The 25809-nt window shown below is 50.5% G+C and overlaps 1 protein-coding gene across 6 annotated transcripts; it reads right to left on the bottom strand.

The window, feature by feature from the left end:
* Window positions 1–998: 998 nt before the first annotated feature.
* On the bottom strand, window positions 999–24849 carry LOC116954466 (uncharacterized). 6 transcript variants are annotated; one of them, XM_032975001.2, is made up of 7 exons: window positions 22169–24849; window positions 17753–17929; window positions 13477–13567; window positions 12259–12889; window positions 11737–12140; window positions 9839–10164; window positions 999–8908 (listed from the first exon to the last, which is right to left on the bottom strand). In XM_032975001.2, the coding sequence occupies exons 5-7, from the start codon at window positions 12013–12015 to the stop codon at window positions 5905–5907; spliced, it is 3609 nt and encodes a 1202-aa protein (XP_032830892.2). In that variant the 5' UTR covers window positions 12016–12140; window positions 12259–12889; window positions 13477–13567; window positions 17753–17929; window positions 22169–24849; the 3' UTR covers window positions 999–5904. The 6 variants fall into 6 exon arrangements, with proteins under 6 accessions (XP_032830892.2, XP_032830891.2, XP_032830893.2 ...); XM_032975000.2 differs by lacking the exon at window positions 13477–13567; XM_032975002.2 differs by lacking the exon at window positions 13477–13567 and having other exon boundaries at window positions 12263–12889.
* Window positions 24850–25809: the final 960 nt, after the last annotated feature.

The raw sequence follows: 25809 nt of genomic DNA, 5'->3' as shown, positions 1-25809 counted from the left end.
CGTTCAGATCACGGCCTTTAAGCCTCAACTTTAGCACCACGGATAGCTACGGGCCCCGTTCAGACGGACGAGTTCGTCCATGGTCGGAACAGAGGAGGGGGAGAGAGACAGCTGCGAGGCGCTATTCATACTCCATGTTGTAAAACCATACCATTAACCGTGGTGTGAGAGGTATTAAGAGTCAATGCTGGCGAAGGAGCTGCGGTCTGAAGGTCATCGTAAAAATACAATTAATTAAGAACAGAAATGATTTAAAACATCTTTCCAGTGGTTACTAAGCCAGAATCCATCTTCTCGGTTGAAATTGTCTCTGTGCTTGTATATGTGAATGGCCTCATGAACGAATCTCTCATGGTAGCCGGTTGGGTTGCAAAGAACCTCCGTCTTGGAGAAGTCAATGTCATGTGAGCCCACTGAATTATAACAGTGATCTGCCACGGCAGAGGAGTTCGTCCTACCGTGTTTCAAGTCTGCTTTATGTTCGCGGATGCGGTCCGAGATATGTCTTTTGGTTTCTCCAATGTAGCTACTACCACAGAGGCACTTTAGTTTGTAAACGCCCGGGTACTGTATGTCTGGAACAGCATCTTTTACAGATGGAACTAAATCAGACATACAGCAACACAAGCAATCGTCATCAGGAGAAAAAATATCGGGAAAGCTGCTGAGGCAGGATGTTTTAAAGGTTTTTCAAACCTTTTTCTCCTGATGACGATTGCTTGTGTTGCGATCAAAACGTCCAAGTTTTTTTTGTAATTTTTTTTATTTTCTTTGAACCTATCCACGTGACTTTTCTGAAAGACCCAGGAATACTCAATAATGCTCTCTTAACTGCAAAGGAAAGACTTGGCAAGGACCTTTCGTCAAAACGGTCTCGAGACTCATGTGACGCTTTCCTGGGTAGATAAGCGTATAAAAAAACGCACAAACGGACGTCCTAACTCTACCGTTGTGAATGCTTGGGGAGAGCGGGCGGGAAGCAAACACAGACGGGCGTGTAAACCTCAAGTGCACCTTTATTGAAAACAACAAAACGCGGCACACTTCGGCACACGACGAACACGGCCGCTGCCCATGTATGTCGCCGTAAATCGAACGTTGCACAGCACAAAATACGGGGGCGGGGGGTGACACACACATGAGGCCCCCTTCTGAAAAAAACAATCACCCTTAACACCACGTGCAGAGCTCCTGCCAAAGCACAGCAGCCAAAACACAGCACTGGAAATCCGCTGCTACGTCGTACAACGGAGCTACGGGACGACACGATTTCGACTAGTTTAGAAAAGCGAGCCGGCCCGGGCAGGCCGACGTCGTCCTCGCGAAATGGGGACGGTGGCCGGCGGTCGACAACGAACCGCGGAGCGGCAGCTGAAGAGGGCACATCCGTCGCGGAGATGGAGCGGTGAAAACGGCCGGGTGGATCGTTACATCGTGGAAGAGCGAAGGGAGGGCGACGGCCTGGGCAGGCCTCCACCCACAAGTGGATTGAGCACGGCCGATGTTCAGAATTTGCACTCATAAAGACGCTCGCACGCCTCGGAAACTTCAATGTCCCTTGCAGCTCAGCCGTTCCTATGCCCTGCTGCAGTCTCGCCAAGGGGACCCCTCCACCTTCCACCGACAGTGGCAGCTGTCCCTGTGCGGCACAAGGAGTACGCAGCAGCAGCAGCCTGCAGATGAGCATTCGTGTGCCAGTTGGGGAGCGACGAGAATGATGACGACGACGAGGACGATTGAAGTGGTCCGGCACCGCTTCCTGTCGTTGCCGACACACTGTTTATACGCACAAATGTGTAGATGCACAACCGTCCGTATAAACCGCACAGCGCAGCGGCGATTCACAAATACGGACGCCACCGGCGTTCTTCTGTTACGCAACGACGCAGGCAGGTGGGCTCTTCCAGCGGCCGCGCTTTTCAAGTCAATTCCGCGCGAGGATCCCACCGCACGAGCCGCATATAATTTCACGCGGAAAAATCCTCAAATTGTTTTGTCCTACTTCACTCGGCCACTGCATTGGCTACGCACTTTAACAGTATACGCTGCCGTGTAAGGCACTTGTAACTTGGGCGACAATTAAAACGTTTCAACGAAGGGGCCCCACCCCTGGCGCCAACGTTTGTTGTCGTTGCTGAGAAATTCAAATACGGTAAGAAATTTCCGAAAAAAATGTATTCGACGGTCGCGTACGAGAATATAATAAGTAGAAGACGGCTCGGAAGAAAACGCTGGGAACGGCTACTGTCGCTCGAGCCAGCGCTACACACGTTGCGGGCAAGATGCCTTTGTACAACCTTCAAACACTTTAAATACAAACACAAGTCACTTTAACTATAGACACGCAAATCAAGATCAATAACTGAGTGCACCATGCTCACACAGCTGGGTATTCACACGTTTAGAGCAAACAAATGTTGCGTTGTAAAAAAAAAACAGCATTCATTGTATCTCTCGCAGAGGAATTATGAAACCACGGCCCACAGAAGCAGATATCACAGAGCTACTTCCGAAATTCCTTTGTCACCTCTGGTCCACAGAGTAGGAGGGGGGAGGTGGGGGGCAGCACTTTCACACCCGCTATACGTATGAGAGCAATGTTCGTCGGGTGCCAGTCGAGCAGATATTTTACATTCTCAGCGCTAGAAATTAGCCAGGTTAAGTGCACAAATTTGATTCGATCAGATTTTTTTTGTATGGTCATTGGTGATCGGTCCAACGACCTCGAAACTCACGACACTCGAGAACTCGGTTTGATCACATGGCGCAGCGGTTCGCAACTGTGATTTGAACCCAAGATCTCAGTGGTTGCACCCCTAGCACGTGCGCCAGGAGGCCGTTTCTCTCATCAGGCGGTTAACATTTCTGAAAAGTGCAATTTCTTAATTAAAACCCCATCTCCACGTAAGGGAATGGGGACAACGCGAGGGCGCGTGTCTAAATCTCCCCGTAAAGGCGTTTGGCCAAATGTTTTCGGTGTTGATCATTCGCAGGGGACTCGACGTGGAAAAATATAGCCAAACTACCCATGGACGATCCTGTATTGTGCAACGTCAGCAATTATTTGATCGTTGTGAAATGTTTTACGTCAAAAAGTTAACCGTTTAGGCATTGCACATGAACACAACAACAATAACAACCGTCCTTCGCCATTAAGTGGCGGTGACGTCACCACAGCACTTGTGCCAGGCTATGTGCGCGTTGGCCTCAACATGAACACACACGCAGAGGTACAGAGCAATAGATAGGTTAAATACGAAGTAAACAATTCCGCTGACCACGTTATAACACTGGACATCTGACAACAGACTGTAAACACATTACGGGCAGTTGGACTCGAAGCCCCCCCGCCAAAAAAACCCCACCACAAACACAAGTGTCTTTGCACAACGCGTCAAGACAAATGTTTCAAGAGCACACGTCGCACGTCCCTTTCCAGTCGACGAACGCATGTTCGGCTGCGACCATGTGCCCGCACAGATTCGCAATAAGGAATGTGCAGTCTGCAATGCAGTGTTTGGGACACTAATGTGTGCCCGACCAACTAAACGAGAAACTAAACTATTTTTGACTTTAACAGGTAAGGCCCCACTGAGCTATACAGCTCTTTTTTCAGAAGCGACCTGGCCATCGCAAATGATAGCTCAACGAAGTGGCTTATCGCGTGGAAATTTACAGCAGCCAAATACTTTAAATACATGTTTCTAACTGTGGAGGGGAAAAACCGGACCACAGGGAGAGAGACATGCAAACTCCAAACATACTGCATGCGCCAGGGTCAGGATCGAAACCACGATCTCCTGTATACCAGGCGAGGTAGATAACATCTCCTAGCCACCGTGGCACCCAGTTGATAATTTAAAGCCGCACCTGTGAAGCAGACCTAGTGGATCGTCTGACCCTGATAAGTACCGAACTTAAAATATTAATATTTGGTCTACAACTCCTGGAATGGACACAGGACTGAGGGATAGATATCAGTGTCTCCTAATCACTAGAACCATGAGACACATTTTAGTCTTGGGTCACGCAGTGAGGCATCGATTATAATTTAACGTAATGATACTCCTGGAATGCATGTATGTTGAACTTCTTTCGCATCGTATGTAGCCAACCGCGCGAATTGGAGGTGCAGGGTAAGGACAACAAACTAAACACATAAAGCAGTCCTAAACAACGTCCTTGACTACTCTGCTATTATCTGTGCCTCAGTCAAGGCCTTGAATAGGCCTGATGTGACTGTTCATTCTTCTTAATTTTATCTTAGATGCAAGTTACGTCACTCCACGAAGCACCTCTTCAAATGAAACAGCAGACAGAAGGAAAAGAGACTGCATCCTGTCCATACACGAGATTTCACACAATCCCCATTTTGTCATCTTAAGGGAAAGTTTACCTATCGTCCGCACCCAGATATATGGCGTTCAACCACTGCATTCAATTCACATTTTACTATCAGCAACGTTCGAACTTTGCTTTAAGAAGCTTCGTTGGATACTAGAAGAGTGTCCCGGACATCATGAGAATCACTTTTTTACTGTAATTCTTCTGAACGCTATATTTGTGTTTTTGTACTTGTGCGTTCTTACTTAAATGTAATTGTTATTTAAGTGAAACACCTCGGCTGTGATCTCCGGTTGCTTGGGTGAAGAGCGGGCACGTCTTTGCTCAATCCTGGCCAGATGGGTCAATACTCGGGGCACTACGGTGGCTAGGAGATGTTGACTATCTTCCCTTGATATACAGGTCGTGCGTTCGATCCCAACCGTGACGCCTGCTGTATATTTGGAGTTTGCGCATCTCCGAGTCCTCCGGTTTTTCCCTCCACATTTAGAATCGCCATGCGTTTAGAGGAGTATTTGGCTGCCATAAATTTCCATATAAGCCACTTCATTGAGCTATTACTTGTGGCCAGGCCCAGTGGGCTGTACCTGGTAAAATAGTTTAGTTTAGATAAACATATATATAAATAGTTGTAACAACATGCCCTGCTCAGTGAAGGCCCTCATCCAGCAGTAGATCAACAAAAGAGCTGTACACGTACAATTCAAACACAACTTCACTAAATATCCCCATCATTTATACTGCACTGCAATTGAGCCATACAAATTTCATGGAGTGCTAGAAATGTGCTGGACTCCCTGCACACACTGAAATCGCCGTCTTCAGCAAATGCAGCAGCAATCGCTGATCAGCAATCGCTGCTGCATTTGCTGATCAGAAACCCGCGTCACGTGCCGTGCCCTTGCCTTCACTTCCTGCCATGTGACTAGGGGGCGCTTGAGAGACCGCGGCCCGTAGTCAAGGCTCCGTCTGGCTGCAATAAACTTCGTCGACCTATCATTCGTGGCCAGGTGGCTTCTATAACAGAAGCTAATAGCTCAGTGGGCTTTACCTGATGAAATATTAAAAAATGTCTTTCTAGTGATTAGCTTACTTTTACTATTCTTTGAACTCTTATCATACTTCAGGAGTGTTTGTTGTAGTAACTTTCTGACCCGCCCCCTACTGGACACCTGTGAAAAAGAGGTTTATTGCTCATGGCATTCCTCCGGTATAAATCAAGATTCCGACTGGTGAGCCACCATCGCGTCACAGACGGCGCACGGACGTTTATTCCGGTTCCGATAAGAATGACGGTGTGCGACCGCGCCAACGGACTGTGCAGCTACAAAAGACAAGCGCTGCACGATTTTCACCGCGGTCCATTCAAACCCCCACGTCAAATCCTAGCCCCGGTGGTGCTGGCAAATTCCGCCATCAACAAGATCTGTGCCGGCGCGGCTGTCGAGCGCGCGCGGGTTTTGGCGGTGACCGCATCGGGGCGCCGCGGGTCGGAGGGGGCCAGGTGCCCGGGATGACGGCAGAGCGCACCAGGGGAGGCGCCTCCCCACCCCCCCCCCATCACTGCTCACCGTGCTGAGTGGGCGCGCGGGCGCCGTACGGCCCGTCGTGAAACCCATACGGCCCGTCCTGCAGCCCGTACGGCGGCGGGGCCAGCTCGCCGCCACCGCCGCCCCCGACTCCGTGCCGCTGCTGCCGCTGCTGTTTCTGCTGCAGCTGCGGCGGCAGCAGATGATGCAGCAGCGGGAGGTGCGGGCGGTACAGCTCCTGGAAGGGGTACAGCCCCAACGCCGGGTAGCCGTGCTGCTGCTGCGGGCTGGCCGTGTGCCGAGCAAGGTGCCCAGAGCCCACCGGCTGCCTGGCCAGACTCTCGATGGGGCCCGGAAGTTGGTGCGGGTGCTGGCTCGGCAGCGCTGACAAGGGAGGACAGAGACGAGGAAACCCGCGAGCGGGCTCACGGCCCTGCGGCGGCTCGACGTGGCACCCGCGCGCCGCTCTCTCGGCGTCGCACCCCGCGCGGAGAGGCGAGGCACGAGGTGGGAACTCGTACGGCGGGATCGGCAGGCACTCTCGCCCAGCGCTCTGCGCGGATGCTCGGGGGCGGGGCCCCTCCGTGGTCGCACCGTACTGCCGGCTCGGGACTTCTCGAGCGTCCCCGTCGCCGGCCGGCGCCGGCGCCCGCTCGCGGGCGGCGTACTTGGAGCTCAGAGCCTCGTCGACGCCGGCAGCCCGGCCCGACTCTGGCACGGTGGCTACGGCCTGCGGGGCGGCCTGGACGCGAGTGAACAGGGAGCACGGCACTCCTCGCAGCGTGTCGACGGGCGGACCTCGTGGCAAGCCGCCCGGCGCCTCGCGCGCGGTCGCGACAGAAGCGTCAAATGCGCGCGCGTCGCCGTGAAGATTCCCGGTCAAAACCTCTCGGGCGTACGCCTGCACTGGCTCCTGCTTAAAATCCTGATCCCGAGCAGGAACACCTTCACGCGCCCGAGCGAGGTGCTTGGCTTCACCCTGGCCGCTCTCCGTCGTCACTGGCACCTGCGCCTCCTCCCCCGACCGATCTCCCTCCTTGCCGTCAACGGCCGGGGCCTCCCTCCCGGTCGTGCGATCGCGATCGGACGTTCGAAACTCGGCGTCGCCCGCCGGTGTCTCAGCGTCGCCCCGACCGCTCCGGGCTGGGTCTTCGGTAAATCCCTCCGGAGCGCAACAATCGCTTCTCGTGCCTCTTCCCTCCGCGCCTGCCCCCAAGTCGGGGAGCTTACGGGAGTCGGTACCGTTGTCAGGCGACGTGCGTCGCCCTCCCTCTGCCCCCTCTTCCTGGCGCTGCCGCCCGGCACGGCTGCCGCCGGCGGCATCGCCCCCGGGCGAATCCCTCGCGGGCTCCGCCGGCTCGCGCGCGGAGCGGCAGGCCGAGTCGTCGACGTCTGCGGGAGCGAGCGTTAGTCCGGGGGAGCCACGATCCGCGCCCACCGAGGCGCCGTCGCCTCCGCCAGCGGATCCCAAGCGCTCCTCCTCATCCTCCTTCTCGGACACCTGCGTGCACTGGTCGACTTCTTCCACAAACTCGTCCTCCAAGTCGTCCTCCGGTTCACTCTCCAGTTTCACCCGCTTGGGCAAATACTCGTCCACCACGACGCAATCCGACTCGTCCCCGGGGCTCTCCTCCACCGCGACGGCTCGCGCGCCACTCCGCCGCGGACGACGACGAGGAGGAGGAGGGCGACGCCGAAGAGGAGGAGGAGGCGGAGGAGGAGCCGGCCCCCGCGTAGATTTGGAAGCGGCCTTCCCGCCCGGCTTCTTGGCGGCCTTGCTACGGGCCGAGCCCCGGGCGGCGGTGCCTCTCCGCGGCTTTCTCGCCGCCTCCGGCGCGGGGCAGTGGACGATCTGAACGGCGGGGTCCACCACGAAGTCGGTGGGCAGGTGCGCCATCTCGTGGTACTGCAGGAAGCAGCCGACGCGGCACAGGTGCACGTTGCAGATGACGCAGCCGTAGCTGCTCTGCACGCCGCGCCCCTTCGCCGTGCGGCACCCGCGGCGGCTGCACAGCACGCACACGCGCTTGCGCCCCGTGAACTTGACGCACACGTGCCTGCTCAGGTGCTCGGTCGAGATCACCTTCTCGATGTCGCGCTTGCGCCGCGGCCGCTTCGCCGCGCGCCCCTCGGCGTAGCCGGCCACCAGCTGCTTGGCGAGCAGCAGGCGGAACTGCAGGTGGCTCGCCGGCAGCTTGGGGGGCGGCACGTTGCTCAGCCGGTGTACGGTGTAGGCGTTCGCCACGGCCGTGTTGACGAGCACGAAGATGAGGTGGCGCCACCACTTCTTGCCCTCGCGGCCCAGCGAGTAGCAGGTGCGTAGGTGCACGGCGGCGTCGGCGCCGTCCTTGGACGCGTTGAAGTTGCCGACGGGCTGCGGCCGCTCAGGGCACCCGCCGTCGGAGCAAAAGCCCGGCCTCTTCTGCGCCGGCTCCATGATCGGCCGGGAGTTGGTGGAGAGCGTGGTGACGCGCTTCTTCTCGCCCCACGCGCACGCCACCAGCTGCCCGCTCTGGCGGAAGTGCACGTCGCCCTTCCGGAGGCGCGCGTCGCGCAGGTCCAGCGGGAAGCCGCGGTGGTACGCGCGCACGGGGCCGCACGCGTAGACCCCCCGGCGGAGCAGGTCGCGCAGCAGGCGGGCGCTCGTGAAGAACCTGCCGAAGTAGACGTGGTGGCGGTGGCCGCGGAGGCGGCGCGTCAGCTGCATCATCGTGTAGTGGCCCATGCCGTGCCGCATGATGTACTCGTCGGCGCCCGTGTGCACGAAGAAGGAGTGCACGTAGCCCGACGCGGCGCAGGCCGACATGAACACCTTGATGCCGTACTTGGTGGGCTTCGCCTCGGCGTACGGCGAGAACTCCATGGTGCCCTTGAAGCGGCACGTCGCCTCGTCCACGGTGATGTCGCGGAACGGGACGAAGTGCCGGTGGAACGCCGAGAGGAGGTGGTCGATCAAGGGCCGCACGCGGTACAGGGGGTCGTAGCCGGCCTCGCCCTTCTTGGGCATCTTCTCGTCGTCGGTGAGGCGGAGGTACCTGCGCCCATCACGCAACAATCGGAATTTTTATTTATCCTGGAGGAGTCCGATGAGCTACAAAGCTCTTTGCAAAGCGCGCCAAAGAATCGCAACGCAATTTTCCCTTTTGTATACTGTTATTCAAAACTCACAGAAGGCTGTTGGCCCTATTGGCTGTGTAAATAAAAAATTTACGTAGAGACGGATATATGAAGGAGATGTAGTGTCCGATTATTTTGTCACGTACATTCTCCAAAAACGGCACCGATGATTATTGTGCTATCCCCTGCGCTGGTGTCACAGTCTGGTAAGGCCCACAGAAGCGACCTGGCCATCACGAAATGATAGCTCCACGAGGTGGCTTATCATTGTGTGGAAATTTACAGCAGACAATCACTCTAAACGCGTGACGTTGATTCTAACTGTGGAGTAAAAACCGGAGGGCCCGGAGAAAAATCCACGTGGACACAGGGAGAGAGACACGCAAACTCTAAATATATCAGCAGGCGTCAGGATCGGGATCGAACCCACGACTTCCTGCATACCGGGCGAGGTAGTTAACGTTTCGCCACCACGGCACCCCAATGAAATGAAAAGCATTCATTGGAAGATCCCTTTGAATTTTTGTTTTTTTACAGCGTTGGAAAATGATTTAAGCGTTGCAGACTTGGATTGATCGCATGTATATTTAAAGCACCCAAATATTCTAAACGCATTTTTCTAAATGTGAAGAGGAAAAACAGGAGGACCCGGAGAAAAATCCACACGACCGCGGGGAGAACATACAAACTCCAAACATACAGCAGGTGTCAGGGCCGGGATTGAACCCACGACCTGCTGTATACCGGGCGAGGTAGTTAACATCTCTCCACCTTGGTGAGATGTTAACGCACCCCCTTCCCCGCCGCCACCCCCCCCCCCCACCCCGGAACTTCGTCGACGAACGCACCGCATGAGGTTCTTGAAGCGGTTGCGGGACATGGCGCGCTGTATGAACTGGTTTCCCAGGCAGTCGTCGGTGGCCCAGTACTGGTTGAGCTCGGGCAGGACGTTTATGCCCATGACGAGCAGGACGCCCAGGAAGGTGGACACGGTGGCGCGGGTCGCCGGCTTCCAGCCGACGGCGTGGCTCTGCGCGGCGCAGTGATTGGTCTCGGCGGCGATGCGCTCCATGAACGCATCGTCCAGAAAGAGCTTCAGGAACTCCAGGGGCTCCGCGCCGGGCTTGAGCGAGTGCACGGGCCCGGAGCTTCGAGTGAACGCCTCCACCTTCACCTGCACGGCGGCGGTAGTCACGTTAAACAAAAGAAGGATTAACTATTTTTTTTTTATTTTATCACTTAAGGCTTACTGACCTGTGTAGAGTAACCCCTTGCCAACCGGGAATTTACCAAGCGCGAGATTCGAGTATCTGCGGATTTACGTCTGTATACCTGTTTACCGTGAGATTTTAGTATAAGCAGATTGACTCCTGTACACCCATCCTTTGGGTCTTTCGGTAAAGTCACGTAGATAGAAAAAATAATAGATTACGACGTTTCGATCGCAACACAATCGTTTTCACTGAAGACGATTGCCTGTGTTGTGATCGAAACGTTGTGACCTTCACTGAAGACGATTGCCTGTATTGTGATCGAAACGTTGTGACCTTCACTGAAGACAATTGCCTGTGTTGTGATCGAAACGTCGCGATGTATTATTCTTTCTATCTACGTGACTTTACCGAAAGACCCAAAGAGTATGAATTCCTGCAGTCACGAAACCTTTAAATCCCGTACACCTGTTTACCAACCGCGATGATCTCGGTTTGAGTGCGACGCGAAACGCGAGCCGTCGCGCCGAGTCGTCAAATCAAAATCGCCGCTCCCGCCCCACCCCCCCTTGCTGGACATCCACATCCCCTCCTCGAAGCTCCCGACTGAACGTGACGGTGGGGCCCCCGTAACCTATGGGCTATCCCCCCCCCGCCTGTCGGACGGCACAGCTGCCATTGGGAGTATCCCGCGCAAACGTCTATGACGGGTCGTACGAGCTTCGGAATGCGCCGTCAAGGGGCCTGGTGTTTTGTTAAAACCGAAAACAAAAAATTGCCGCTGCCGCCAAGCGCCCCCCGCGTTGCCTCGCAGGCTCCCGCGAGAGGCGAGAAGGCTCCTCCCTCACCCGTCACCCCATCATCACCACCATAATCATCAAAGGTAAATGCAATTTAATTTACCACACTTTCACTCATTAAGCACGTCTTAAACGTCACTAAAAATACCTTTAGTTGGCTGTGTTCGCCGATTGATTTTAGTGAACGACAAACAATATTTGTACGGGATATCATAGGTTCACCCGCGAGCTCGGTCACCCTCACCCTATTTTCCCCTTAAGGTCTCGCGTTTACCTACCCGCGAATAAATTGTTCTAACTGTTCTCATGAATGTACACACCTACAAGCTTTTTATTTCTTGGGATGTTTGAAAAATGAACGTCCGCAGCCTTTCCTCATACGTGTGAACTTCATTCGCACCGTACGTAGCCAACCGTGCTAATAGGTGGGGGGAAGGACAATAAACTAAACACTAAGCAGATCTAAAGAAACTAGTTTTCAATCAAGGTTACTTTAAAGTGTATAGCTTCAGTGGCTTCTTAATATCAGAAGAGCGTTCCAGACGGCCGCAGAAGCACATCTGAAAGTGTGCGATGCGGTGATCGTCTTTGTTCGACGGTCAGCCAGAAGCTGCTGCTTGCTGTGAGGATGACTGGCGTTATGCTCCTTGATGAGGTGAGCAAGGTATTGTGGTTCATTTGTGGCAAGCACTTTGTGCGCAATGAGTGCGACCCTCCACCACCGTAGGTCGCTACCTCGTCCACGCTGAGCTCCTGCGTCCAGCGAACTTGCGAGCCGCCCTCTTCCGCCGCCGGCTTCCCCGCTGTCGCGTTGTCGGCCGCTTCCACGACGACCAACGAAACGTCATCATCTTCCTCCTCCTCCTCCTCCGAGGAGGACCCTAGCACCTCGTCCAAGACCTCCACGCAGTCGTCGTCGCCGCTGTCGGACGCCTCCAGCTTGAGGTCGGACGCGTTCCGGATGGCGGTCGTCGTGCAGAGGTCCACAAAGTGCTCCACCTCAGATTCTGCCATGGCTTCCTGGCGCGCCACTGCCGCCACGGTACGGTCGCCTCACCGCGGCCGTAAAACCACGGACAGTGGAGACACCGTGACCCCCGCCCTTCCTTCCTTCCGTGCCGACGGCCTAAGTCGCTGATCTACGAGCAAAATGCACAGCAGCAGTCAGAGGCTGTCACGTAGCAACAAGGCGGTCGAGACGGATGTGAAAACCGCCACAATATTTATACTTATTAACCACTGGCGCGCTGGACTTACTTACAACCCAGAGGTCGCCGGTTGGAACTCCCAGCGTGGCAGTTGAAGCGGTGCAAAGTTCTTAAATTCCTCCAGCCTGTCCACTCAGTAGTATTAACTGGTCTAACAGAAGGTTGGGTATGGTGGAGGTAAAAGGTGGGCACTCTCACCTCTTTTCAAAAGGTCTAACCAGCATGGAAGAGTGGCTCAAATTCACCCACCAAACGGGGCTCCCTCCGGCGTTGCACCTTGCCGTTCTTAACCACCGGCAAAACAACCAAGCCCTCTTCAAGACTTACTGCCGTCTGTTCACGTGGCCAAGGTTTGAATGAGCCGACGTGCGTTCCATTCCCTGAGCGAGCAATTCATTTTTTCGATCAAGCGATCGCTTATACGGCTGAGATTGTAACGGCGACCTTTGGCACGGCTAGTTGTCGTCTGGCCGGATGTGACGCGAGCTCGTATTGAAATTGAGACACCGTGCGCGTCTCTTGAGACGTTGCCGCGCTTGTGACGTGCCCACATTGGTCTTGACAACTTGACCGGTATACTGGTACTCCGCTGAGCCATGAGGAGAGTTGCGAAGCCCTTTATCCAGCAGTGTATTGATCATGGTTGATGATGATGAAGGAAGTCCTTGCAAGTCTGTATCCTGCATTTTAAGATACACCGCAGAACGAAAAATAATGAGTATTAATCAGAGCAATAAACATAACAATGGAAGACTTTAACGAAATATTATACGTCATGCAGTGTAAACAGAATCAGTGATGATGGCTACTCTACTAGCCTTTTGCCCGTCCTAGGACAGAAGCTGTAATATTTACGAAATAATTGAGCAGAGTATAATTGTATCTTGTGTAAATGTGATCAAACACGACACCCCATTTCACTGTAGTACTGTATTGATGGCAGTGATGCTTGCACAAAAGTTGTCATAAAACACTTCACTTCATGTCACTGTAGCACTGCATTTAACTCGCCTTCAATTAGCCTTTTGCCCGTCCTAGGATGGAAGCTGTAATATTAACGATGGACATTCACGTTTTCTTGTGCGATTGTATTTTTTTAAGGAATTGTTGCACATAAATACATTTTTATGCACTTAAAAATGAAACCTCGGTATACGATATTTTGTGTCAATCTCTTGCACTGTATTAATGGCAGTGATTCTTGCACAAAACTGCATCATAAAACACCTCAGTTCATCATGTCACTGTAGCACTGCGTTTAACTCACCTTCAATAAGTTCTAAATCACTGCTCTGATACTTTACTTTCTTCTGCTTTCGCTCGCTGGGGTTGTAATCAATTTGAATTCGATACAATGTCTGGAAAATCACGGAGAACTTTATATATTTTATCATAATTTAGAAGTAAAATGTTTACTTACCTTTTGTTTCAAGTGCTGAAGAAATAAAGACACCAAATACACTTTGTTGCTGCGTAGAAATATTCATTTGATTAACTTTCAATAAAGAAACGTCAAATTTAAAGCGAATTTGCGTACAAAAATGTCTTTCCGCTCGACCTGCGGGAGTTTGAAAATCCACCCGCTCATGATTATTAATGAGGGGGGGGGAGGGGCCTCTTTTTCTCTTTTTCAGTGACGTCACGCATGGATGTAGCACTGTGCTGCATAGATTTATTTTTTACCGTCACTTTGTGTAAAGAAACGTCTGCGTAGAGTTATTTCTTTGAGTAACTTTTAACAAATTAACGTCAAATTTAAAGCAAATTTGCATAATTTTTTTATTGCTTATGATAGTAATGACGGGGGGGGGGGCTCTTTTGCAGTGACGTCACGTACGGATGTAGCACTCTGCTGCGTATATTATTTTTGACCGTCACTTTCTGTAAAGAAACGTCATATTTGAAGCGACTTTGCAAAAAAAAAATACCTTTCCACTCCACCTTCTTCCGCGTGAGTGTAAAAATTAACCCGCCCATGATTATTTAATTATTAATGACGGGGGGGGGGTGCGGCATGTGGAGTGACGTCACGCGCGTTACACACATTTCTGGGCTATTATAGTAGTAATTGATACGCATAGGGAGTGGCAGTGTCGTGGTGAGCGCACGCTAAGAACTCAGTGGCCCAAGTTCGATTTGCATTCACGACTAATAACAGTGGCGAATATTTGAACCGGTCCTGGGCCTTCCCTAGGTGGATTCAGACTTAAATGAGTACCCGGTGTGCTGCGTAAACATCGCCACTGGGGCATGGTTCTGGCCACCCATCCCCATCGCGTGCCGTGCCGACCTTCATAGGTGCTCGTGAACAGCACTCGCCCCCAGTGTGTTAAGGCTATATGGGGGATTTGTCTCACTGATATGTCAAAACACTGTGTGGACATCTCTAAACACAAACCACAGGACATTTGGTCCCGAACATGACTTAAACTCATACGCTCTAATGTTGCCCTGCAATCAGTGAATGGCGCAACTCACAGGCATGTTGATTGTGTGTCCATGTACGCACTTTGATTTGCTTTCAGTGAAAAGTCTAACATTTACTAAAACTTCCTTTCAATAAATAAATCGCACTTAAAACATCCATTGTAACACTTCCACATTAACAACATGAACTGATCGTGCGTGGAAAGAAAAAAAAGGTTCACATTACATACGTATGCACATTGAACTTCTTTCGCACCGTACAGGGCCAAAGAAGTTCAACATGCATACATACGTACAGGGATTCATCGACTTACGAACATTCGACTTATGAACTTTTAGAGATACGAACAAACCTGTCCGTATGTAAAGTTGCCTGTTCAGAATCAACAGTCGTAAGTGCAACCGCCACGCAACAGATGGCGGTGGTGGTGGCATCTAGTTCTGCATGTGAAGAACCAAAGCCATTCATCGTGTTTAGTGCACACACCGTACAACATGTTTGGAATCTACAGGAGTAAAATTGGACTTACGAGCAAATCGACTTACGAACAGACCTCTGGAACCTAACTCGTTCATAAGTAGAGGAGTCCATGACATTAACTATTACGTGGAGATGGCTTTGATGTGGTCACGCTGAAAAATAAAGGCAACATTCCCACCACCAGCTCAGGTGCATTTAGTTTGCTGTCCTTCCCCCGCACCTCCGATCAGTACGGTTGGCTACGTACGGTGCGAAAGAAGTTCAACATGCATACACACACTCAAGAGACGATGGGACAGCCTCATTTGCAAGAGCGAACCGGGTCACTAGAACCGAGCAGTGCGGGATTTCGGACTGAGAGCGCGCCGCGTTGGATCAGCTCACAGGACGGCGGAGGTTCAGCCGGTGCACCAGAGGGTCAGCCGGTGCAACCGAGATGCCACCGCCCTGGTGGAGAGTCCAGTGGGAGAACACAAAACGGGGCAACTCGGGCGGGCGGGCGTGCGTGTGTTTTAATCACGAGCCGGTCGCGCGGACTGGCTTCAGATGCACTCGGTCGTCTGCAGACCACCCTCCCCATTGGAGAGAGGGCTCTGTCAGACCCGCTTTGAGAAGCTGCCCCCACCTCACCCCAACACGTTAATCAACTACAGCACAAAAAACCACGAGCACACTCACACACTGCTGTACGAATGTGTAAAAGGGACTATGTGTATTGTTACTCGTGTGTGTGTGTGAAATTACATGGAGTGTATATTACACAAGGCAAGCATAACCAGGCAGTATACTTTTTAAATCAGTGGCCAATTAAACTGGCCTCTTTGCTCCTCGAAGGTCATCATTCGGTTACGTCAGACCCGGTTAATTTTGCCATGTGGTGGTGGTGGTGTACTTCAAACATTGACACACACGCACGCGCGCGCACGCACACACACACACAACAAAACACTCCCACTACTCTCCGTTTCATCATTTCCAACGAAAGCCGCTCTCAAGTCTCCTGTGAATACAAATCTGCCGCCAATTTGCATGCACCGCACTGTTCAAAGCAAATCCGTTTAATTGGTTCTCTGCATATTTAAAAAAAGAAAACAATTGTGAAATCGCGAGAAGCGCGCTCCGGCAAATGTTCCCAAAGCTCCTTGTGCCCGGTGGAAAATCTCGCTTACACATTGGTTCCCCCGAAGAGCTCCGCAGAATTAATAAGTAATTTTTTTAAAACACTTTAAAAAAAAATACACGCTTTAATGAAAAGTACCGTACTCGTAATGGCAGAACTCCACGACTCCAGGAAGTGGCCCCCGAAGCTTTCCATAACGTAAGGGGACCGTGGGCCAATTACAGCCAACGTCAGTTGAGCGTGGACAATTAGACCCAAGCCGAAACATAACGTAAAAAAAGAATGTTTAAAAATGTTTTTTTTAAATGATATAATCTAGTATTGTCATCAGTATGACATAAGTATACCAAGTTTGCAGTCGATACCACATTGGGAAGTGGGTTAAAATTGTAGTTACAAGATTTGAGGATACGACAACAACAGACAGAAGTGAATTAATAGAAAGCGTGCAATAAAAACTTAGAGTGTATAAAACGTCACGACGGCCGACTTGTTTCCTTTGGGTTGCAAGCTTGCAGTGTTGTGTGCGCACCGTATGTGTGTGTGGTGTGTAAGAATACCTGCTTGTGCATTCCCATTCCTATTGCTATTACGAACACCAACATTTTAGAAAACGGAGAGCTTAAAAGCACACCGTCTCAAACTGTGATCTTTAAATTGACTTGGGACGCTCCTTTTGCCAATCCACTGCTGTATGAGGGTCTTGCCCATGCCGTGCAGCTTGTGGGGGTCTATTTTACCCATACTTCACCACGCCGGTCAGAGTCAGTGAGTGAAGGCCTGGAGCATATGCGCGAGAAAATAGGGGACGGTAGTATATATAAAAAAATAAATTACCAAGTAAGGCTCCAGTGAGCTATGTAGCTCTTTTTCAGAAGCGACCTGGCCACAAATGACAGACCAACAAAGTGGCTGATCACGTGGACATTTATAGCAGCCAAATACTCCTCTCAACGCATGTCGATTCTAAATGTGGAGGGGAAAACCGAAGGACGCGGAGAAAAATCCACGCGACCAGGGGGAGACTCGCAAACTCCAAATCTGTGGCCGTCAGGGTTGGGATCAAACCCACGACCTCCCGTATACCAGGCGAGGTAGCTAACATCTCGTCACAATGGCGTAGGGTACAACAATGGAATTTCCTAAATCGTCCCTCTGCTGACCACCCCACGTAGCAACCGCGGCCGCTAAGACAACCTGGACCGCCCATCCAAACTCAAACCTGCTTGACTTTTTGTATTTAGTTTGTTGTCCTTCCCACGCACCTTCGATTAGCACAGTTGGCTAGATGCGGTGCGAAAGAAGTTCAACATACATACACACAACCCTCCAATATCTGATGGGATCGGTGAAAATCTGGCCGATTTGGTCATCGGCAAAAGTGTATTCCTATTTGTTGATTAAAGTGACGTTCTCTGCATGGCTTTGCCCATTCGAATTGGCTGCGTTGCTGTGCATGTACATAAACCCGGGTCTCCTTTGAACAAAAGATTTCTGATCTCGTTAAGCTCTCACCTGGTTACAAAGGCCATCTGTGACATTTCAATCTCGACGTTGTGTAAAGCCAAACCGATGTGGTTATCGCACCAGATCGCGATTCTCTTCGCATCACAGGCCTTTTCAACGTGTCCAGCGTGCTCCCGTCTTGCTGTCCCAACGATCCCCCGGCATCAGGGCTCTGGTTGTTTTGCCCTAGACAAAGGAGACGGAAGATGACCGCTCTCACATTGAGGGAAAACGAAATGCATCGCGCAATACTGCACCATTTACGTGACAAACCTTACTAATTGGCTGTGTCGGGTGGTGGCGGGTTTAACAACACATTTATCTTTACGAGATATAACTCGAAAAACACCTCTATAATGGATTTAAAATCAAAGTGGGCTTAGGGAGGACACACTCATGGCAATAAGGGATGTGGGTTACTGGCACGGTTGGCTACGTACGGTGCGAAATAAGTTCAACATACATACAGCATACATACAACATACGTACAACATGCATGCACCAGTGGCGGAGTAGCAGCCAAGGAGCGGAACTCAAGAGAGAAAACCACCACGGAGGGAGACGGAGCAATGGAGTCAGCCTCGGCGAGGAGGGAGCGATCAAATCCGTGCAGGTCCCTAGGTGTGAACGGTGACATCGCACGCGATGGCTGGTGACTTGTGGGGGTGGTGGAAGAATTCATATCCAGCAGTGGATCGACCATGGCTGACGACGGTTACTGTGAGCAAAACATTTGCAGCAGTAATTTTTATTTAAAAAAAATACAGTGAGGGAAAAAAGCATTTTATCCCCTGCTGATTTTGTACGTTTGCCCAGTGACAATAAAATTATCAGTCTATAATTTAATGGTAGGTTTATTTGAACAGTGAGAGACAGAATAACAACAAAATCCAGAAAAACGCACGTCAAAAATGTTATAAATTGATTTGCATTTTAATGAGGGAAGTATTTGACCCCCTCTCAATCAGAAAGATTTATGGCTCCCAGGTGTTTTATACAGGTAATGGGCTGAGATTAGGAGCACACTCTTAAAGGGAGTGCTCCTAATCTCAGCTTGTTACCTGTATAAAAGACACCTGTCCACAGAAGCAATAAATCAGATTCCAAAGTTTCCACCATGGCCAAGACCAAAGAGCTCTCCAAGGATGTCAGGGACAAGATTGTAGACCTACACAAGGCTGGAATGGGCTACAAGACCATTGCCAAGCAGCTTGGTGAGAAAGTGACAAGAGTTGGTGCGATTATTCACAAATGGAAGAAACACAAAAGAACTGTCAATCTCCCTCGGCCTGGGGCTCCATGCAAGATCTCACCTCGTGGAGTTGCAATGATCATGAGAACGGTGAGGAATCAGCCCAGAACTACATGGGAGGATCTTGTCAATGATCTCAAGGCAGCTGGGACCATAGTCACCAAGAAAACAATTGGTAACACACTACGCCGTGAAAGCCTGAAATCCTGCAGCGCCCGAAAGGTCCCCCTGCTCAAGAAAGCACATACATGCACGTCTGAAGTTTGCCAATGAACATCCTAATGATTCAGAGGACAACTGGGTGAAAGTGTTGTGGTCAGATGAGACCAAAATGGAGCTCTTTGAATGCTGCCTATGACCCCAAGAACACCATCCCCACCGTCAAACATGGAGGTGGAAACATTATGCTTTGGGGGTGTTTTTCTACAAAGGGGACAGGACAACTTCACCGCATCAAAGGGACGATGGACGGGGCCATGTACCGCCAAATCTTGGGTGAGAACCTCCTTCCCTCAGCCAGGGCATTGAAAATGGGTCGTGGATGAGTATTCCAGCATGACAATGACCCAAAACACACAGCCAAGGCAACAAAGGAGTGGCTCAAGAAGAAGCACATTAAGGTCCTGGAGTGGCCTAGCCAGTCTCCAGACATTAATCCCATAGAACAGGGGCCACCAAACTACGGCCCACGGGCCGGATGCGGCCCGCGACGTCAGTCCATCAGGCCCGCCGACGGTACTTGAATTTGGTTGATAAAACGTATGGAACACGAGACGTTGTGATACAATTTAAATATGTTTAGAATACTAGGAGATCTTCACGCGTGCCGAGACCTCCTGACTGCTATGTTCCTTAAATTTACTATTTTAAATTTTAAATTACTGTATCTAGATGTTCTTGTTTATGGTAATGTTTGCTTATTTCGCGCCATCCCAAGTACTTCCCCGGCTCGTGGTAGCTCCGCCTACGCTGACGTTACCATGGTTTCCATGGCAACATCATGGCAACGCCTTACCATGGTTTCCATGGCAACACACACAAACACGCATCTTTCCCGCCCCCAGATTTTCCAGCTGTCAACACAGGTCCGACGCTCCAGAAATATTTGTTTATTATGCGGCCCACGCTCGTCATTCTTTCAGTTATCCGGCCCACTGTGAAAAAAGTTTGGTGACCCCTGCCGTAGAATATCCGTGGAGGGAGCTGAAGGTTCGAGTTGCCAAACGTCAGCCTCGAAACCTTAATTACTTGGAGAAGATCTGCAAAGAGGAGTGGGACAAAATCCCTCCTGAGATGTGGGCAAACCTGGTGGCCAACTACAAGAAACGTCTGACCTCTGTGATTGCCAACAAGGGTTTTGCCACCAAGTACTAAGTCATGTTTTGCAGAGGGGTCAAATACTTATTTCCCTCATTAAAATGCAAATCAATTTATAACATTTTTGACATGCGTGTTTTTGGATTGTGTTGTTGTTATTCTGTCTCTCACTGTTCAAATAAACCTACCATTACAATTATAGACTGATCATTTCTTTGTCAGTGGACAAACGTACAAAATCAGCAGGGGATCAAATACTTTTTTCCCTCACTGTATATTCTTTCCAAAAACCAACAAATCTTCAATGGATCTTCGCCTGGTTCACCGAGGAACAATACGCCACTTGAAATAAGAGAATGTTTTATTATTTCATAAAGATTATTTCACGGCGACAGGCCCTGACCTGGGTGAGCCACAAACGCAATGGGACTTCGGCAACGATAACACAAAAACGAAATATTGTTTCAATACCAACGCAAACCCTTTAACAGGCGGAACATTATGACCAGGCACGTGGGCCATCAATGAGGCTCGGTTGATGGGTTAAGCCAAGCAAGGGTTTGAGCCTGGGACGGCAGATCATCATCTTCATCCGAGTGCAGCAACGGCGGAAGCAAGTTCACGTTACGGTAAGCAACAATAAACTTGTGCGCTGTACTCAGCAGCCCCGACACCTACGCAGTAGTCCCCACGCCGCACCACGCACTGACGACCAGCCCGGTGAAGTATGGTCAAAGGTATCCCTCGCCCTGCCCGTACGACGGCGTGGCGCGCGGTTAGCTCGGCTGGGCCGCGTACGGTGCGAAAGAAGTTCAGCGCCCAGTGCACATCCAGCGGAGTGAGCGACACAAGGTGGGGGGTGAGGGGTGGGGTACGGAGAGACGGGAACGAGGAAGACTAAAACACTTGGGGGGCGGAGGAGTGGGGGCGGAGGAGTGGGGGGGGGGCGGAGGAGTGGGGGGGGGGCGGAGGAGTGGGGGGGGGGCAGAGGAGTGGGGGGGGGGCAGAGGAGTGGGGGGGGCAGAGGAGTGGGGGGGCAGAGGAGTGGGGGGGCAGAGGAGTGGGGGGGGCAGAGGAGTGGGGGGGGCAGAGGAGTGGGGGGGCAGAGGAGTGGGGGGGCAGAGGAGTGGGGGGGGGCAGAGGAGTGGGGGGGGGCAGAGGAGTGGGGGGGCGGAGGAGGGGGGGGGCAGAGGAGTGGGGGGGGCAGAGGAGTGGGGGGGTCAGAGGAGTGGGGGGGGCGGAGGAGGGGGGGGCAGAGGAGTGGGGGGGGGCGGATGAGTGGGGGGGCGGAGGAGGGGGGGGCAGAGGAGTGGGGGGGGGGCAGAGGAGTGGGGGGGTCTCGGTTCCAATGGTTCAATGGGGCTCCCACCCCAAATGCAGGCAAGGGTCTCGGCTCACGGCGTGGAACACTCAGCCGCCTGTCCGTCTGTGTGTGTCTCTCTGTGTCCGTCTCTGTGTGTCTCTCTGTGTGTCTCTCTCTGTGTCCGTCTCTGTGTGTGTCTCTCTGTGTGTCTCTGTGTCTCTCTCTGTGTCCGTCTCTGTGTGTGTATCTGTGTCTCTCTGTATGTCCGTCTTTCTGTGTCCGTCTCTGTGTGTCTCTCTCGGTGTCTCCGTGTGTGCGCGTCTCTGTGTGTGCGCGCGTCTCTGTGTCTCTTTGTGTGTCTCTGTGTGTCTCCGTGTGTGCGCGTCTCTGTGTCTCTTTGTGTGTCTGTGTCTCTCTCTGTCTCCGTGTGTGCGCGTCTCTGTGTGTGTCTCTGTGTCTCTCTGTGTCTGTGTGCGCGTCTCTGTGTCTCTCTCTCTCTGTGTCTCCGTGTGTGCGCGCGTCTCTGCTACTACCGTGCGCGTGTGTTTTTCACCTGCAGCATTGCACCCGAATGGTCCCACGCGGCAGGAGCGAGAACGCAGGAGGGGGAGACCCGAGACGAGGACGACGACGACGAGAAGGAGGAGGAAGAATGAGGATGGGGAGACCGCATGGCGGACGAGCTCCTACGTAGGGTCCGCGGCGATTTGACGACTTCTTCGCGCGCGTTGCTGCCGAACGGAGAGCGTTCACCGCGGTCCCTTACCCCCGCGGTAGAAAAAGGGCCGTTTCCCGAAACGTTTCAGTTCAGTTTATTTTGGTATAGCCCTGTGAGCCATTCGGATCTTGAATCGGGTGCAACCACAACAAACAAAAAAACCAAAAACACGAACAAGAAAAACATCTTAAAGTGACTATGTGACTGTGCAAACAGAAAATCCATGGGAAAAAAAAACATCAAAATATTCCTGAAAAAAGCACCGTACACCACCAACGCTGTGTGCAACAAATCCCAGTGGGATGCAAGTCAAATAACAACAACCACAAGAAAACTTAGATTAAGGCCATCAGTCTAACTCCGTACTACAACAAAACAAACATGTCCAAACCAAAAAAACGATTTCCAAATCACCAAAAAATAAAGCCATAATTGCAACGTAACAGTGATCACAAGGACTGTGACCCAATTTTTACAATAAACTACATAAATAACATGTAACACCAAATCCTAGAGCCACAGCTGGTTGCATGAGTTACTCCACAACAACAGAAGCATCGGTCGGAGTATCCAATTTGTCAATGCACCTTTAAGATCAGCACGCTAAATCAAAATACAGATAATACTTTGCAGCGTCATCCGGAGCGAAACATTTTATTTTATTTTACGCCAATGAATAGCAGTGGCAGCTAGGGGTGTACAACTCCTCTAGAGCAGTTTTGAGAGAAGATCTCATTGGTAGCGATTCAAGTTGCAGTTTATTGGCAATAGCATTCCAGACTCTGGGGGCATCAATAGCAAAGGCCCTTCCTCCAGTTTTTGTACGGCAATAGGCAATGTGAAGCTGGTAAATGAGCGAAGACCTGAGGTCAAATTTGTTCTTTGAAACAGAGAGGAGATCCAGTAGGTAGTCTGCGGATTTTTTTGTAAGTACATCGTGAATAAATAAGATCTGGTGTACAAGCTGTCGAGCATTACGAGATGTTAAGTTTGACCCAATGTAGAGATCACAGTGGTGAGTCCTATATGGGCAGTTCAATATAAATCTTAAGGCCGAGTGATAGATGTAATCAAGCTTCTTCAGTACAGTACTTGGGGCTGATTTATACACGATGTCACAGTAGTCAAGTAGAGGCAGTATGGTAGCTTGTATACAATCCAAACGGAACATTGGGGGGAAGCAGTGCTTGTGTCGATACAGAAAACCAATTTTTATGTTTGTCTTTTTACCAATATAATCAATGTGATCTTCAAAATTCAGTTTTGAATCCAGGATGACCCCAAGATACTTATAAATCTTGACTTGCTCTATTTGATAATTATTTAAGGAATGTAATTGGGGAAAAATAACTTCCTGCTTTAGTCCTGGTGAGAAGCATAGCACCTTGGTTTTTGAGGTATTCAGGACTAGTTTAAGAGCAACTAGCTGATGTTGTAGTTTGTTGAAATCACCCTGTAGCTTAGCAATCACGTCATCCGGAGAGCGGCTAGCAGTAATCAGTATCGTGTCATCTGCAAAAAGATTTACCCTGGAATGATCCAGGTCAGTGCCCAAGTCATTGACATAAAGAGAGAACAAAAGGGGGCCCAGGATGGAACCCTGTGGAACCCCTTTTGTTATCTTAACACTGTTTGACCTCCAACCATCTGAATACAGTTTGGGTGCGAGAAAAGAGGTAATTTTGTAACCATTTTACTGCGTTTTCGGAAAAACCGAGGCAACTTAGGTTACTAAGCAGTGTGTTGTGGTCTACTGTATCAAAAGCTTTGGACAGGTCTAGAAAAAGACAGGCACAGTACTGCTTATTACCAAGGCTACTGTAAATGTATTTCAGAGAGTCTAATGCAGCAGATGTGGTGCTGTATTTTTTTCGGAACCCAGATTGTTTTAGATGTAGTAGATTGTTGGTGGACAGGAAACTGCTAATTTGGTAGGTCAATAATTTTTCAAAAATGTTCATCAACGGGGACAAAATTGAGATCGGTCAGTAGTTATTTGGATCATCTTTAGGGCCCCCTTTGTGAAGTGGACGGACATAGGAATGTTTCCATTCGAGAGGAACTGATGCTTCTTTGATTGACAGGTTGAAAATATGGGCTATAGGTTTGTATATTAGGTGACCAACAGTTAGTAGAGCAAAGACGGGAATACTATCTGCTCTGGTAGAGGAGGACCCTTTGAGGTAGGACAGTTGTTTCAGAACATTACTTTCGTGGATTGGCTGGAAACTAAATTCATTTAATGTTTGGACAAGGGTGTAGGAATTTGCATGAGCAGGGGTGACTCCCAATACATTATCAAAAAGATTACCAGCTTCAGAAAAATGAAGGTTAAAATTGTCAACTATTTTTTGGGGATCTGAAAAATATTCCCCATTTTGGTTAAGCTCAACGGGCAGATTGTCTGTTTTGGATGCCTTTTCGATACATTTGATTGTTTTCCAGAAAATCCTGGCATTTCCATGTGATTCCAGGAGAGTGGAGGAAAAGTAGGCATTTTTTGCATGCCGTATTTTTTTGACACATATATTCCTTAAAATCCTGTATTCTAGCCAGTCATTGACCAAATTACTTTTCTGAGCACATGCCCAAGCCTTGTCCCTAGTTTTCATGAGCTTTGTAATCAAATGATCAAACCATGGTGGGCGGTTGCCTTTAGTTTTAAATCTAACCAACGGAGCATGTTTGTTAAGAATTTGGAGAAACGTGTACCTGAAGGTCTCCCAAGCCGTAGTCAGGTTGGGGATATCACAGACCTTGTCAATATCCGAGTGAAGCACATCATTAGTAAATGCCTGAGTGCTGAAGTGTCTCAAAGAGTGCTTCTCAACCAATTTAGGGGGGGCTTTGGGTCTGGCTGATGATCTCACACCAAAAATGAAGGAGTGATCACTAAGGTTATTACCCAGAACACCAGTCAGTGTGAAATTGTGAGGGGCATTTGTCAATAGGACGTCAAGCAGAGATGACTGTCCCAGATTTTTTAGGTTGGGTCTTGTGGGGACATTTATTAATTGAAACAGGTTAAATTCATATGTAAAATTTGTGGCTACGGTCGGCGGGTTTAGCCAATTCCAATTTAGATCACCCACTAAAACTATTTCACCTTTAGGGAGGCCCCCCAAAAGCTCTCTCAGTGCAGATTCAGCTTCAACATCCTTCCCACTAGGCGGTCTATAGCAGCACACTACCAATATCTGTTGATTTTTTTGGAAGAGTTATTCTGAGAGCCAAACATTCAAAGCAACATTTTTAAAACAAGGAGTGAGCTGGTGAACATTCAATAGTATTACGAACATAGATGGCAATTCCACCTCCTTTAGATCCTCGGTCAAGCCGAAAAAGGTTGTAGTTGTCAATCGTAATCTGCAAGTCATTGAGGGCAGGAGTGAGAAATGTTTCTGTTAGGCAAAAAATGTCCGGATCAAGATTTGCCACTTCTAGTTTTAGTTGACTTAATTTAATCACAAGCCCTC

The sequence above is a fragment of the Petromyzon marinus genome, chromosome 55 (genome assembly GCF_048934315.1).
Source record: "Petromyzon marinus isolate PM22_M1 ecotype Great Lakes invasive population chromosome 55, UKy_Petmar_22M1.pri1.0, whole genome shotgun sequence".
In the NCBI taxonomy this organism is placed as follows: Eukaryota; Metazoa; Chordata; class Hyperoartia; order Petromyzontiformes; family Petromyzontidae; genus Petromyzon; species Petromyzon marinus.
Note: the sequence above shows the minus strand (reverse complement) of the source record. Positions and strands in the feature narration are given on the sequence as shown.